Source organism: Gobius niger (assembly GCF_951799975.1).
Source record: "Gobius niger genome assembly, chromosome: 7".
Lineage (NCBI taxonomy): Eukaryota > Metazoa > Chordata > Actinopteri > Gobiiformes > Gobiidae > Gobius > Gobius niger.
In genome coordinates this window covers 25,312,035-25,325,940 of record NC_136858.1, presented here as the reverse complement: position 1 = coordinate 25,325,940, position 13,906 = coordinate 25,312,035, and the positions used below count along the sequence as shown (strand labels likewise).

Below are 13,906 nucleotides of genomic sequence, written 5' to 3'. Positions count from 1 at the left end.
ATTTTTGCATAACGGGTGACAGTGTGTGGGTTTTGGAAATGGAACCTGAGCCTGAATTGACACTATGTCTTGTGTTAAGGCACGCATGTTTATAGTCAAATCCAAAGATGTTCTTGGCACAAAGTGAGCGCCTCTGTTCCTCTGCTGGTGTTATGTATCACAGACATGTACAGTACTTTGTAGATAATGAGCTAACAAGGATGTAGCTAACAGCACGCTCTGGCACATGTCCATGTGTCCAGGACGAGGCACTCGGGCACTCGGGTCATAACAGACACAGTGGGACAGAGTGACAGCGCTGGTGTGCAGGCTTTAACTAGCTAACTCCATCTCCTCAGTTCATTCATCCTTAGTCCCTTTGTCCAATGTTCCACCACAAAGCCAAAAGCATGACTCAAAAAATATTCATAAAAATAATAAAAAACGGGAAAAACCCAGAAAGAAAAGTGACGACCGGGTTGATTGGAATTTCATATAATGCCTGCCCTGCATATCACAAATGTATAACTATCATGGGAACTGACAGGGCAATTTTACTGGAGCGATGCAACATGAGGCTCTCATGTTCAATGTTTATGTCATTATGTTTGAATTACAGAAAACAGCAATCTCTGCTTAGTCTGAATCACCAGAATAATTGATCATTTTCAATAAAGCTGCAGATTTCTAGAATAACGCTGGTTTGTACTGAAAAGGTATTTGCACTGGACACTCCCAGTGAGCACAATCTCACCAGCTCAGAAATAATATCAGCAAAGTAACGGACATGGCTTAATTAAAATTCTGCTTATTTCTCGACAAACCCATTTGGCAAAAAGGTACCTCCATAATGGAGGGTATATTATCCTTGGAAAACCAGGGTCATGTGCTTCTGCCTGGGCTGAGATGCATAATTTTCTGTTTTCATGCCAGGCCTTTGTAAACCGGAATATCGCCGGGCATAGGGCCTGCAGACAGCGAGTCGCCACGGCACAGCAAGCTAATATAAAGCAAAGGCTCATTTAATTGTGAGCACCAGAGCAGTGCCCATAGTGAGTGTGAGACAGCTGCAGGAATCACCAAAGATCATTACAGCAGCTGTCAGTAAAGCAGTGGGCCCTGACACGAGCTGGGCCTGTACTCAACCAGAGTTTAGGGAGAGTGCTTCACATTAGTCCTGATTAAAACTATTAAAATATCTGTTGGACCAAGAACTGTCCATTTCCTGCTCCATCTGTCTGCCCTATGATGCTGTGACGCCTATACTGTCACTCTCTGATGCATTGTTGGGACAGGGCCAGTCAAAATGTCAGTGCATTGTTTTTTATCTTTAATCTGAGGTAACAGTGTTTCCAAAGGCTCACCTGGACAGTTATGTTTACCTTCTGGACGCACACAAGGGTCTTACGTAACTGAGCTTTTAGTCAAACAATGAGCACATACAGTGAAGTGTAATGAAGGGACAAGGACACAGGCTTTAAAGTCATCACGGAGGCTATTAATCTGATGAGAGACACATGAAAGAGCCAATCACAGGCAGCTCAAAGCAGACAAAGTCACAATAAAGACACATTTAAGTTCTTTTACTTTGTTTCTGTGCTCGACCTGACCACATTATATAGACTCCTGGTGAAAGTGTCTTACACCTCTGATATTGTGCAATATTATTATATACACTGTACCAAACGGTGACAAGATTGAAACAATGAAGCAGATCATGTTGGCTGAGACCCAAAGAAAATGCGATGTATTTCTTTGAAATAAATCAATGAGACAAAGGCAGTGTCATTAATCTTCAGGGAGCTCCTCGGTCTGAGTGAGGCTCAGATACATCTGAAAACACTCGCCTGTTACAAACACATAAGGAACAGCACTGCTGCACCTAGGGCTGCACTCAGGGCATGTAAATATGTTTTGGTGTATCCTATACATTTATGCAGTGTATTTATTGCACTGCACACATCCATTTGAGTTAAATGCATATGTTCTGACCCAAAAGACTCTACTAAGGTCCCGTTTTTTCACTTTGCATGGACATAACTTTGCATATGAGACAGACTGCACTATAGAAAGACAGTGCAATTGAATTAATGTGACCATAATCACTGCAGTGAATTATTATAATTATTGCACAGCCAAGTGTCGCAGCAACAATAATTACCTACCTTTGCCTTTTTGCATTTACACGCATAGTTACGATTTTATCCCCTTTGGGTGTGAACTTTATCTTGCACATTTTTAAGCAATGGTTTCACAGTTCATGTGCACTACTTCATTATTCTCCTGCTCTGTTTTTATCACACACAGTGGCTTTGGTTTGCTATACTGGTGATTTTTACTCAATGACTAAAAAATTACATAAACAATAATAATAAATAATTAATTGCGAGAGAAAAGGGGCCAGTAAATAACTACATGAGGAACAAGAAAACCAATGTTTTGTTTGACATAAGAAGTGTTTATGACTTAACAGACACTCACAAACGTATATTGAAATACACTTGCAATTTCATGAGTCAAACTCAACAATGCATCTGAAATTAGCCATATTTTGACTTCCTCATGACCTACCGCCTCTTTTGCATTGCTTGAATGTTTCTATTATTACCCTTCTGCCACTGATTCCCAGCAGATGGTGTGGCCATCGTGTTCAAGGTCCCGGGCCACGCTCTCACCCCGCCCCTCTCCTCCCCGTGACTAATGACTTCCTGTTGGACCAGAGTCATCAGCGGGACAGGAGCGTGTGGCGATTTCTGTCCCAGCTTTTATCAGGGCAATTTAAGACGGCTCCCTCGAGTGGGACCCCATTGGTTTGGGCTTGGTTGGACTCGGAGCTTGTGTTGATCTGAATTAATTGTGGATGAGAGGGAACAGTTTTAATGCTTTGGCTCAGAAAGCAGTCACATACATGTTGACCTTCAGAATCACTACTCATTTTGCTGGACCTTATTTGACGTCAGACAAGGACTACAGGCTTGGGAACAATAAAAGACTGACTTGTAATGTTTTAAGTATTTAAAGATTGCATGATGAGCTACATATTTAGCCCTATTTAGCCCCACTTCTACTTGCATACCACTTGATTGCTTCTGGCTCAGATGTTTATCAGCTTATCAAAGGTCCACCTACCATTAATCAGAGCAGACTTGTTTTGATATAGTTGGACCATCAGGTTCTCAGATTGTCTCAGTAACTTGTGGAGGTAAAACAAAGTTCCAGATGAGGTCCTTTGTATGAACTGGAAAAGCATGAAATTCCCCACTACAGTAGAACATTCAGCCAAATAACCAGACTTTGTGTTGGTTATTTTTGGCTCAATATCTTTTGGAGAATTATATATAGGCCCTGCATCTTTATCAGTGCAAAGCAGTGTCACACTTTTGGCTACAAAGGTTAAGCACTTACTGTAAGACATAGTAATTGCACAATGGATTTATATTGAAGGAAAGAGCCAATAATAATAACGTCAGACAGTGCAGGAACACACCTTTACTTAGCACTTTCCATGACTTTTACAAACTCATAAGTTAAGATAAGATGAGATGAGATAGGACTGGCACAAGGACAGCGTTGCTCCAAACGAGATGTTCATCTTGCATGTGCGCAGCTGTTGTGACTGCGCCACTAGCGAGAGAGCGTCGCTTATGAAAAAAGAAGAATTAACTGAGTCAGTGAGAGCGCTGAGAGCCTTTTTGCAGCCTCAGATCTTTTTTTATTTCTATTACGCTGCCTCATGACCTTTTTTTCAGCATTATAGACTTTTATAAGCTCACACAGGTCAAACTAAAAACTTTATTTATCCCACCGTGAGTTAACTGTCTGTTTCCGGTGTCCAGAGAGAAAGAGAATATACCACCAGTCCCGCTGTGAGCGCGGGTCTACACACAGTCAAAACACAATCCAAACAAAGGCACCCACAACCCTCGCCCTTGCCCTCGCCCCATCCCGACAGCTGAAAGAGTCTGGTTGGAGGAAAAAGGGTGTTCTACACGAAATCATTGGCCTTGGGCGTCTATCTAGCCCACGTACAGCCCAATTATGCACCAGGTCTGGAGCTGGAACATCTCACAGTGCTCCCCTCGTCAGTCTACGCTATAGTCTGTGTTTAGAAACACAAGATTGGGCCCCAAATCCCTGGTTTGAGTAGTAAGCTAGTGGTTGATGAGTGTCATCGAAAACATCACAGGACAACAGAGGTTGAAACATAAATAAATAGGTCTAAAAAATATAGGATTAGTCTTTTCATGCTTGTGTGACGCAGAGCTGTACATTATGAGACCTGGCTCTGTAAAAATTAGCTTCAGCTCAATGGGGTCAGTAGGTTTGCATGCAATGTCGCAGAATGACCTTCAGCTTCAAATGAATAGGAATAGACATTTTGAATCACTCATACTTTAGTGAGACCTTGACTCTATGATCTTCATTCTCTTGTAAGCTTCCATTAAAGACTGGATGCAAAGTGGGACGGCTGTATTTTTCTCCCTCTGTCCTTTTACGTCACGTGTACGGCATCAGATTCATATGACCTTGGTTTAATGGCAGCTTTGAGTGCTTTTTTTTACAAAAATATTCCTCTCACAAAGACATTCATTTTATATTGTTGCTGTAGGGCTGTTGCTAAATATAGGACTTGAATTAGCATTAACATTTACGTTGCCAGAAAAGCCATAGATAAAGTAGATGTCCAATAACTACTAAGCTAGTTTGTGTCGCAGGACAATATTTTTTTGAGTCAAAAAGTGAGAGGACTGTGTAGGCCCAAACTCAAGTACAAATAGTAGCGTTGTACCTTATATTAGCGTTGTTGTAATTGGAGGCTCTGATGATCCTCCCTCTGAAATGTTTTAAAGGAAATTACTTTAATTTAAATTTAAAATTAATTAATTTTCAGTATTTTTGAAATACTACACAGGTATTAGATCTACGTGGTGTGCAATCATATTTCACAAAAACAACTCCAGAGGACACGTGTTAGAGTAAAAAAAAGTATAGTTTCCTTAAGTATTTGACCATCACTGGCAGCTGCTTGTTTGTAATGGAGGCTCTTTAATGGGACAGAACGATTTCCGAAAAGTGTCTACTCCATGTTTTCTGACAGTGATTGCAATTACATTTTTAATTTCTGTTTTAAACTCAAGATAAAGTCCATCATGCCCGACATTTGAGAACACTAAAACAAGAACTGCTGGACGAATGCAAGGGAGGACCAGAACATGTTTATGTCTAGCCTGTGGACACTACAACAGCAGCACATTGACCAGCCACCACACCCTCCCTCAATATTCCAATCCTCAGGCCATAGCACATCGTTAGATATTAAACATTTAGTTTTAACCACAGAATATTGCTCAAACTCAAGCTTGTTCATCAAGACAATGGTATTTATTTGTGCCACAACAGCTCAATACAGTGTGCCAGTGAAGCAAGTTATCTCCCTGCTTTTGGAGGTCGATCTTTCTGTGCTCTGTTAAATATTCCATCTCTGTTTTCCCACAAACACCTGCAGTGCACGTTTTGTACAGAGCCTTAACCCTTTTCCTCAATCCAGGAAGAGCTGAATGGGCCGCCATCGAGTAATTGATCACTGTTTAGAGAAAAGCGCTCCGCTAAGTGTAGTAAAGTATTCATAGTGGTCATCAATACCTCTTATAGGAGCAGTCCCAGTAATTTGTACTATTTGTTCAAAACCTGGGCTTTACAACTCCAGCTAATGAGCCATTGTATTTCACCACTGGACTCTACTTAGGGACACTCAGCCTAAATTGTATCACTCTTTTACAATTGCTGGTGCATATTTAAAAGCCGACTGAGACTGACCTCAACCACAGACCACCACTGTATTTTATCCTCTTTCCTCATCTCATAAAAAACATTTGCCTTTTTTCCCAGAGTTACACATTGCTAATTAAAGGATACTAATGATGCTACTTAGATCGCTCCACGGCGTTTATCTGCTCTAGCATGTTGTGCGCGTTAACGTCGTGAGCCAGCGCAGCGCAGTGTTTCCATGTTGAGTTGAGTGCAGTTGATTTAATTTAGACGAATAAATGTTATTCAAGGGGTGAGATAAATTGGATCAGTGCGCAATGCGCATATGATTTTTCATGAGGAAGTGCACACATTTTGCCCGAGGGCTTATAAGGGCTACTGACAAAACAACACTTGTTAATTAAAACATGCAGTTTAGATTGTGGTTTAAAGCCACACAGCAAAACATTAAAGGTCTCTCACAGCAATAGGGCCTACGTAACCTTTCGCAAAATGAAAGGCCGAAAAATTTTCCTGTTTTTTTTCCGCCGACCAATATATCGGGCCGATATTAGGGAATTCTTCGATATCAGCTATCGGCCGATCTAATGCTGGTACGTCGATATCTCCGGAACAGAAAGTGATAGAGACTTCCCGTTTTTTGCTCTGGGAAGAGCTCAATAACACCTCTTAGGCCTCAAGGGGACTGAGAAACATCACAATGAAAATTGGCCTGAAAAAAGCCTGTTAAGCACAAGTTTCACTAAACTTTTGTGAATTTGAAGCATTTTGAAGCTCAGAACCCGGAGAATTCAATCGCTAAGTTAGTTTTAACCTCCGCAATTGTATTTTTGATCGCTGCCCAAAATGCTGTGGCTAGCATCACTGTGCTAAAGCTAGCGGCAGGATGCTAATGCTAACATCAACTGAGCAAGACTGGGACAGACACTATGATTGGATCACGTAAAGAAGTGATCCTTTTTTAATGCTTTTACATTATTTTATAGATTGATATAAGTGATAAATGGTGGCTTCTCTTTTGTAAGGAAAAAATAAGACTGTATATATTGATGTCACACTGAAGAAAAGAGGACCATTCACTTTTTCACTCCAACCAAGACAGGAATGTTTTTTAATAAATCAGCCTTATGCCCCTAATAAAACGCTAGCACAGTTCAACACATTTTACAGTTCAGAAGCCTCATATAGGATTAGAGACAACAACAAAAAAAATCTTGGTCAGATATATTGGCCGTGCATATCAGCATCGGCCAATTAAAATCCCAAAATATCGGCCTTACAAAAACCCATATCGGTCGGCCTCTGGGATGCATGTTTTTCCTGATTTATTTCTCCACCAATGAGGACACTTTTATCTAATTCTATTATTTGGTGAAATGTCACGCAGAACGGCCTTTACAAAGGAAATCAGGCATTTCCCCCGTATGCAGATCCCACGCCTTTGGTTTCTTTTGCTTGTCCTTTTGCCTTTCTGTTATTGTGCTGTCCTCCCTAATGCGTCCTGACACACAAGAGTCCCTATAATGGCTCTGAAATGCAACGCTCAATCGATGCCCGTTGCCGTCTCCTCTCTCTGAGGTAATTTACTGGGTAATGAGAGAGCGGCACAAGACGGTCTCAGGGAAGATGTAATCTGTTGTATTTGGTACGATCCACTAATTAATTAAGTATGGGAGAAAGTATGGAGGAGGATTTCGCATCTGAGTAATCGCCGGGTCCTCGCTGTCCTGTTCTCCATTAGCTCCAACTGAACTTTGACTGTCTTTAATTGAAGTGTAACTCGCCGTCTAGTCTTCTCCGTGTCACACCTACACACACACACGCTTTTGATCTAACAGGATTATGCATTCAGGATAGATGGCATTAATTAATTTGCTATATTGGAAGTTTCAATAGCAGAGCATTTAATCACTGTTTAGGGAGAGGATATGACGCAAAACAAATTGGAATCTTTCAAGGGCATTTTAGCTTTTTTTTTTACTCCTTGGGATTTAAAGGAAAAGTGTATAATCCACTATTACTGCATGAGAAATGGCACTTGCATTCTAATTTAGCAAAGAACAGATCTGCTGCAACCCTCTCTTTTTACATGGCCTTAGCTTGACAAAAAGAGGATTTTAATTCACATTGATTGTTTGATTCAACACTTTTTGCTGGTTATTCTGATTAAACATTCGGGAAGTTCTGGGCTTTGACTCCTTGTAGATTCCCCGTTGGTTGCAAGTGGACTGTAAATCTCAGTGTCAGCTTCTCACATTGAATTTTGCGGAAAATCCATGAGAGCTAATGCCTACTTCAGCCAGTGTGCGCCTCTGTTGACACAAACACCGACACACACATGTCAGAGTGCACGAAACTGCACTTTGAGTAACAATGAGAGGATCAATAGACTGAGGGCTGAGATTCAAATCACGCATTTGCACGTTTGATTAAATGGCTTTGTGGTTTATTATGAACTGTAAATGGATCAAAGCAAACCGATACGCTTGATTGTTCAAAGAGCACATGGATATTGAATGTAATATGAGGTAATGGGAATAGATGGAAATCAATAAGCAGTCACACAGTTGAAGTAGCCAAATCAGTCCTGATCAAGCACTGACGGTAAACATTATTGTCGCCCCTCAATCAGTTGTAATGATTATGACCATGCGCCAATTATCAGTCGTCATAATTTAAAGAGGATTGAGCCATTTGAAGCAGAGCTCACTCCCCTTGATCATCACATGTGCCTTGGAGATCTCCTATAAAAGTTGTAATATTGTTGTCTGATCATCTCAGTTTGGTTCTTACCCAGATTGCTCAATATTTTCAAGCCCTGCCCTTCATTTTTATTATGTCCATCACACATGACTCAAGGACGAACACTCGTGATGCAATTTCTTACTCCACTTTTCCAATTCATCAACTGGTGTACACATTAAAACTTATCATGCAGAGGCTGAAAAGGGCATCGCATTGACCCGAACACCAAAACCGTATTCAATTTTATTCAAGTCGTGACAGTACAGCGGAATATCCTTCACTAACACAAAAGGCCAGAACCAGTGTGTGAGCTCTTTTGAGAATTGTATCTTTTTCAAAGCTTCACACTGAATAAAAAGAATGTTCAAGGGCCTTTACAGAAGACAAAATACAGCGATTTTGTTCTTTCTATTGCTTCTAGGAAAAGTGTCCAGCTGCATTGACAGAGTCTATCATATTGTGTGCAGTGCCCTATAACGTGTGTGCACATATGTGGACACAAGGGGCCATCTATAAAACAATCCGTATCAATCAGCAGGGATCTAAATGAGTTGGTGTGTCAACAGCAGAGCCACACGAGAGTGGTTTCACCATCAGAGATAAGGTCAGAGCAGCCATTTTGGGTATCATAAAGCAGGGATTGTCCAGATATTGATGCCATTTATTACCTGACAAGGATGGCTGCTGAAAACACCAGAAAAGTGTCGCCCTAATGCTCCGAGACGTCCTAAATGGAGAATGGCCATGATGGAAAAATCTATTAACCTTGGCCTGGAAGTGAACTGCCTGATCTTTCGGCACGATTTTATTTGTTGACAAATATAACATCTCCTATAGAGGATCAGGGCCGTGGCACGGTGCCTCGCTGTCCGTCTGTGTGTCTAAGCCAGACATTGTTTTATTATGTCGCGGCTCATAAATCCTGCCCCACAGTCACTTGAGCGCACCCAGGTGAGTTATTGAGGGAAATGTAGCGCCTCTTACCAACATCTATTACTTTAGGTCGAGGTTGTGTTTTAGGGAATGGGTGACTTCTTCTACATTCTACAGTATTACTTGACCCATAGAGCATCAATATTTCTTCTATTATTTCTGTGTCGCTGACTAAGATTCTTGGTTGAAAGATAGATAGAATTTTGTTGCACCTGAACTTGACTTCTGAACGTTCCTTAAATGCACTTTAGCGAGCAGGTCGGTGCCTCTGGTAGTGCTGCTGCGTCTTCTCACATGGATGAATAATGTGTTTTAGGCAGAGACACTCGCAAACACTTGAGGTCTACAGCTGTGGTGCAGTGTCAGCAGTGCACCTGTGACACCCTTAAGATTAAAAAAAAAAACACCCCTTACTCATGCAACACCTCTTCTCTCATCGCTCTCCTCCGCTCTCCTCCTATACCCCGTCCCCAGTGCGAACACTCAGCCTAATTGACTTAAACATCAAAAAATAGCAGGAAGCCAGAACACATACAAAAAAAATGGATTTGCAGTCTGTAAGCTCTTTCTTGGCACTGCTTGTGTTTTTGTGACCCCTCTGTCCTTGATTTTGAACAAAATATCAGTTGTGTGGTAATTGTATACTGAGCGTACGCCAACATTCATGTGTGCGTGCTCATAAAACATTCCAGGTGTTACTGAAGTACTGAAGATTTGCTATATGTTTTGTCTCTAAATGTCAACTAGCGGTAATTACTCGTGTTGTATTGTATACCCTCATTTACTCATTTTTCCTCCTCACATAAAGCTCTATAATTTGCAATTCAAATATCATGTTGTAATTAGTATACAAGCTTTTCCTGTTATCATCCTGTGGCAGCCCATTACTTTTGGTTTACATATCTCCAAACGCAAAGATTACAGCCTCACATCAAGCTGCCAAAAATTATTTATTCTGTTTTTTCCTCCGTCAAATAAATGTTTAATTAGAGAAATGTTTTGAATATGATTCAGTGAGTCTTTCATTAGAGGCTGAAACATTTGGACAAAGTTTAAATGGGGGAGATCACAACGTCCAAAATTGAGAAGTGTCTTGCTCAAGGATACAATGACAGTGTGCACCTGCAGGAGATGACCCGCTCTACCATCTGCGCCACAGCCTACCTGGCTGATTGAGAATTTATTTTTATCTAATTCAAACTTGAATTTGGCAGTGATTTGCCTGATGACGGATTCTTTCCATCTGTGCATGGTCCTGTGACTCTATCTCAATCAGAATACAGCTCTGAGCAAAACACCTAGTTGCTCTAGATACATAAGGTTTTCTTTAATATAAACATTGTCTCTGTCGGGCATTGGGGTATTAAATGTATTCCCGGATGATTGAGGATTCCTGTTATTTTAAATGGGGGAGTGTTCTTTATCTGGCTGCAGATGAGATTTTGTCCTAAGATTAATGCTCTTATCTCCACTGTATTTCTGCAGGTTTCGGCATGACGACTCCGGTGACAGTGGCAGGAAAGGTGTTCCTTATCTTTTATGGGCTCCTGGGCTGTGCAGCCACCATCCTGTTCTTTAACCTATTCCTGGAGCGGATCATAACTCTGCTGGCTGTGGTCATGAAGGCCGTGAGGGAGCGGCGGATCAGAAACAGTGGGCTGCTGCCTCCGGGCATCAGACACGACTTCTCGGTCTACTCGCTTCCAGGATGGAAGCCCTCTGTGTACCACGTCATGCTCATTCTGGGGGTATCAGCCATCACCATCTCCTGCGGCGCCTCCGCCATGTACACCCCTGTGGAGGGCTGGAACTACCTGGACTCTCTCTACTACTGCTTCGTTACTTTCAGCACCATTGGCTTTGGGGACTTTGTGAGCAGCCAGAACGCAGCATATGAAAACCAAAGCATCTACAGAGTGGCCAATTTCTTCTTCCTGCTGATGGGAGTTTGCTGCATCTACTCTCTGTTCAATGTCATCTCTATTGTCATCAAGCAGGTGCTCAACTGGATGCTGGAGAAAATGAGCTGCTTGTTCTGTCAACGCTGCCATAAAGCCAATGCATTTTTGGGCCGACGTAATGCTATTCGGCCAGGCTCTAAGGGGCGCCAGAAGGGCTTAGGCCAGGACTCAGATGGAGCGTGTGATAGTGACACTGAGGGGAGAAGACTATCTGGAGAAATGATCTCCATGAAAGACCTGGCAGCGTCCAGCAAAGTGTCGCTGGCTTTAATGCAGAAGCAGCTGTCTGAGTCAGCCAACGGGTATCCTAGGACAGTCAGTAGCTCCAGGAACAATGGATTCTCTGGGGGGGTGGGGGCGCTCGGGATCATGAACAACAGACTAGCAGAGACCAGTAACTCCAGGTAGAAAGACTCTGGAAATAAACAGCAACAAGCAGCAAAGACAAAACAAAGCTTTTGAGATGATGACACAAGTGATGCATGTAACCAGTTTTGTAAGATGGAAATTAAAGCCTTTGGTGATAATACTGTTAACAGTAAAGGTGAAAGCAATGTATGAGAATGAGGGCGAGAAGAGAGCAGTACAAAAACATAATACTTCAGTCACTTCATTAACCTCAAAGCTGACCCAGAACAAATAGGCATCGCCTTATATCAGTGTTAGTCTGCAGTCAGTAAACTCACTTTACAGTCGCACTGTGCAGAGTAAGCATGCAGCGCCTTCTTTACAGCGGGAGGTTTGCCACTTAATTTGAAAGTGCATATTGAATGCGACGTGATGCAGCGAATGATATAGCACATACTGATCTATGCATTGTATTTCTCATGCATTTTTGCACCATATCTACAGACCTTCCATTGATTGTGCATAATCCATTGTTTCTCGACATCGGTCAAGTCTTAACCCTCAGGTGACAGAGGAGAGCAGCGCTCAGTGTGGCTGTAATGGAGATGATTTTTTGGTGACGTCACTTACACAACACAGAGTACACTCCAAGTTTAGTCTCAGCTAGAGGACAGAGCAGAGTGAAAGAATAAAAATCCATTTCTCACGAGAGAGGACCCAGGCTCTTATCAGCTGCGAACATGCTTCTGCGGCCAAAGACTTTGACTTAAAGGGTAAAACAGGCCTGTCCCACTGTGCTCCCTTTTCTTTAGAGCTGTCTGTGAAAACAAAAGATAAAGGTTTACTCTGTATTAATGACTCTTTTGAAAATGGGCCTCCGTCAACAGTAAAGTTTTCTTGCTCAGGCTTGAATTACAAGGCTAACAAACATAAAAATATATAATCAGAAATAATGTTCTATTTTAGATATAGATATCAGATATCATCTGTTTTCACTGACAGAGACCTCTCTGGCCTTAATGCGAATGCAAGGTTAGAGATTGACATTTATATCAGATGTGGCCAAGGCTTGATGGATGTGTGCTGTGGTGAACTCCCTGCTGTGAGGCTGCTCAACCGCAGTCCATATAATCGATGATTATTTCACACAGAGATGGCAAAACAGCTGTCATAATACAAATGTAAGGAGAAGTTAAATGCATAACACTTACTTCAATTCTCTGGCCAAAGACGTAATCCAGTAACCCTAACAAACATCATTTAACGTTGGTAAATGCCGATTTCATCATTTCTCAAACATTTGCATAGTTTACCAAATTATTTGTTTAAAGCAATACTAAGTAACTTGTTTACCTTAATAACTCCTTACCGTAGTCCCTCTGGGGGTAATACAAGTGTTAATGGGATGATTGGGGGGTCTTTCATCTCCCCCTGGTGTCTCTGGCTAGAAAACCACAATTGCAACTTCCAAGGGAAACCAATACACACTAATGGATTCACGAAGAAGAAGCTAACAGGCTAACGGGCAAAGTTAACTGTGGGATAGCGCCACTGAAACCGTATTTACAACTAAGTTTGAGTTTAAAAAAATATCTCCGTTGGGTAATGTGTACAATATCCCTCGCTCCCTTTGTCTTCTCTGTCAGCGTAGTATTTACTCTCACGGACAATTAATGAGTAAAAAACTGTAACATGCTAAAACATACAGTGGCGCTTATGGCCTCTAGGGGCATGAGTACTGCTTTAATGCTCAGACCAAGATATGCTTAGACTTTAGAGACCTTAACTATTCTTGACTTGTACCTAACCTTAACCAAACACAGCTATGGCGCATATTGTTACTATAGCAACTATCTTGGTGCATATAAATGAATAAATCATAAATCATGAGTTTATTATTTACTGGCACATTACAAATTGTTTAAAAGTGTGTAGGTACCAAATCTATTACAGAAAGCATTGAGCGTTTATTACAAAATTAAGTAAAAACGTGTTACTACATTTCAAACTGTTATTCTCCACTCTTAGTACCAAATGCAGTTCTGCACGCATGCAAGAAAGGTACATCCAAAAGAGCTTTACCCTGCCCAAAGCTTCTTTTATTATGGCATAACTTAAATTCAATATATGCAAATTCTGCTATTGTTAATTTAGTTCATAATGCAGACGTT

The 13,906-nt window shown here is 41.4% G+C and overlaps 1 protein-coding gene across 1 annotated transcript in view; it reads left to right on the top strand.

Moving 5' to 3' along the window:
* The window catches only part of kcnk12 (potassium channel, subfamily K, member 12), a 28,289-nt gene extending 15,608 nt beyond the window's left edge, over window positions 1–12,681 (top strand). Inside the window, exon 2 of the mRNA XM_079560538.1 lies at window positions 10,912–12,681. Coding sequence (XP_079416664.1) covers window positions 10,912–11,795 — 884 coding nt within the window. The 3' untranslated portion in view covers window positions 11,796–12,681. The remainder of the gene's footprint in view (window positions 1–10,911) is intronic.
* Window positions 12,682–13,906: the final 1,225 nt, after the last annotated feature.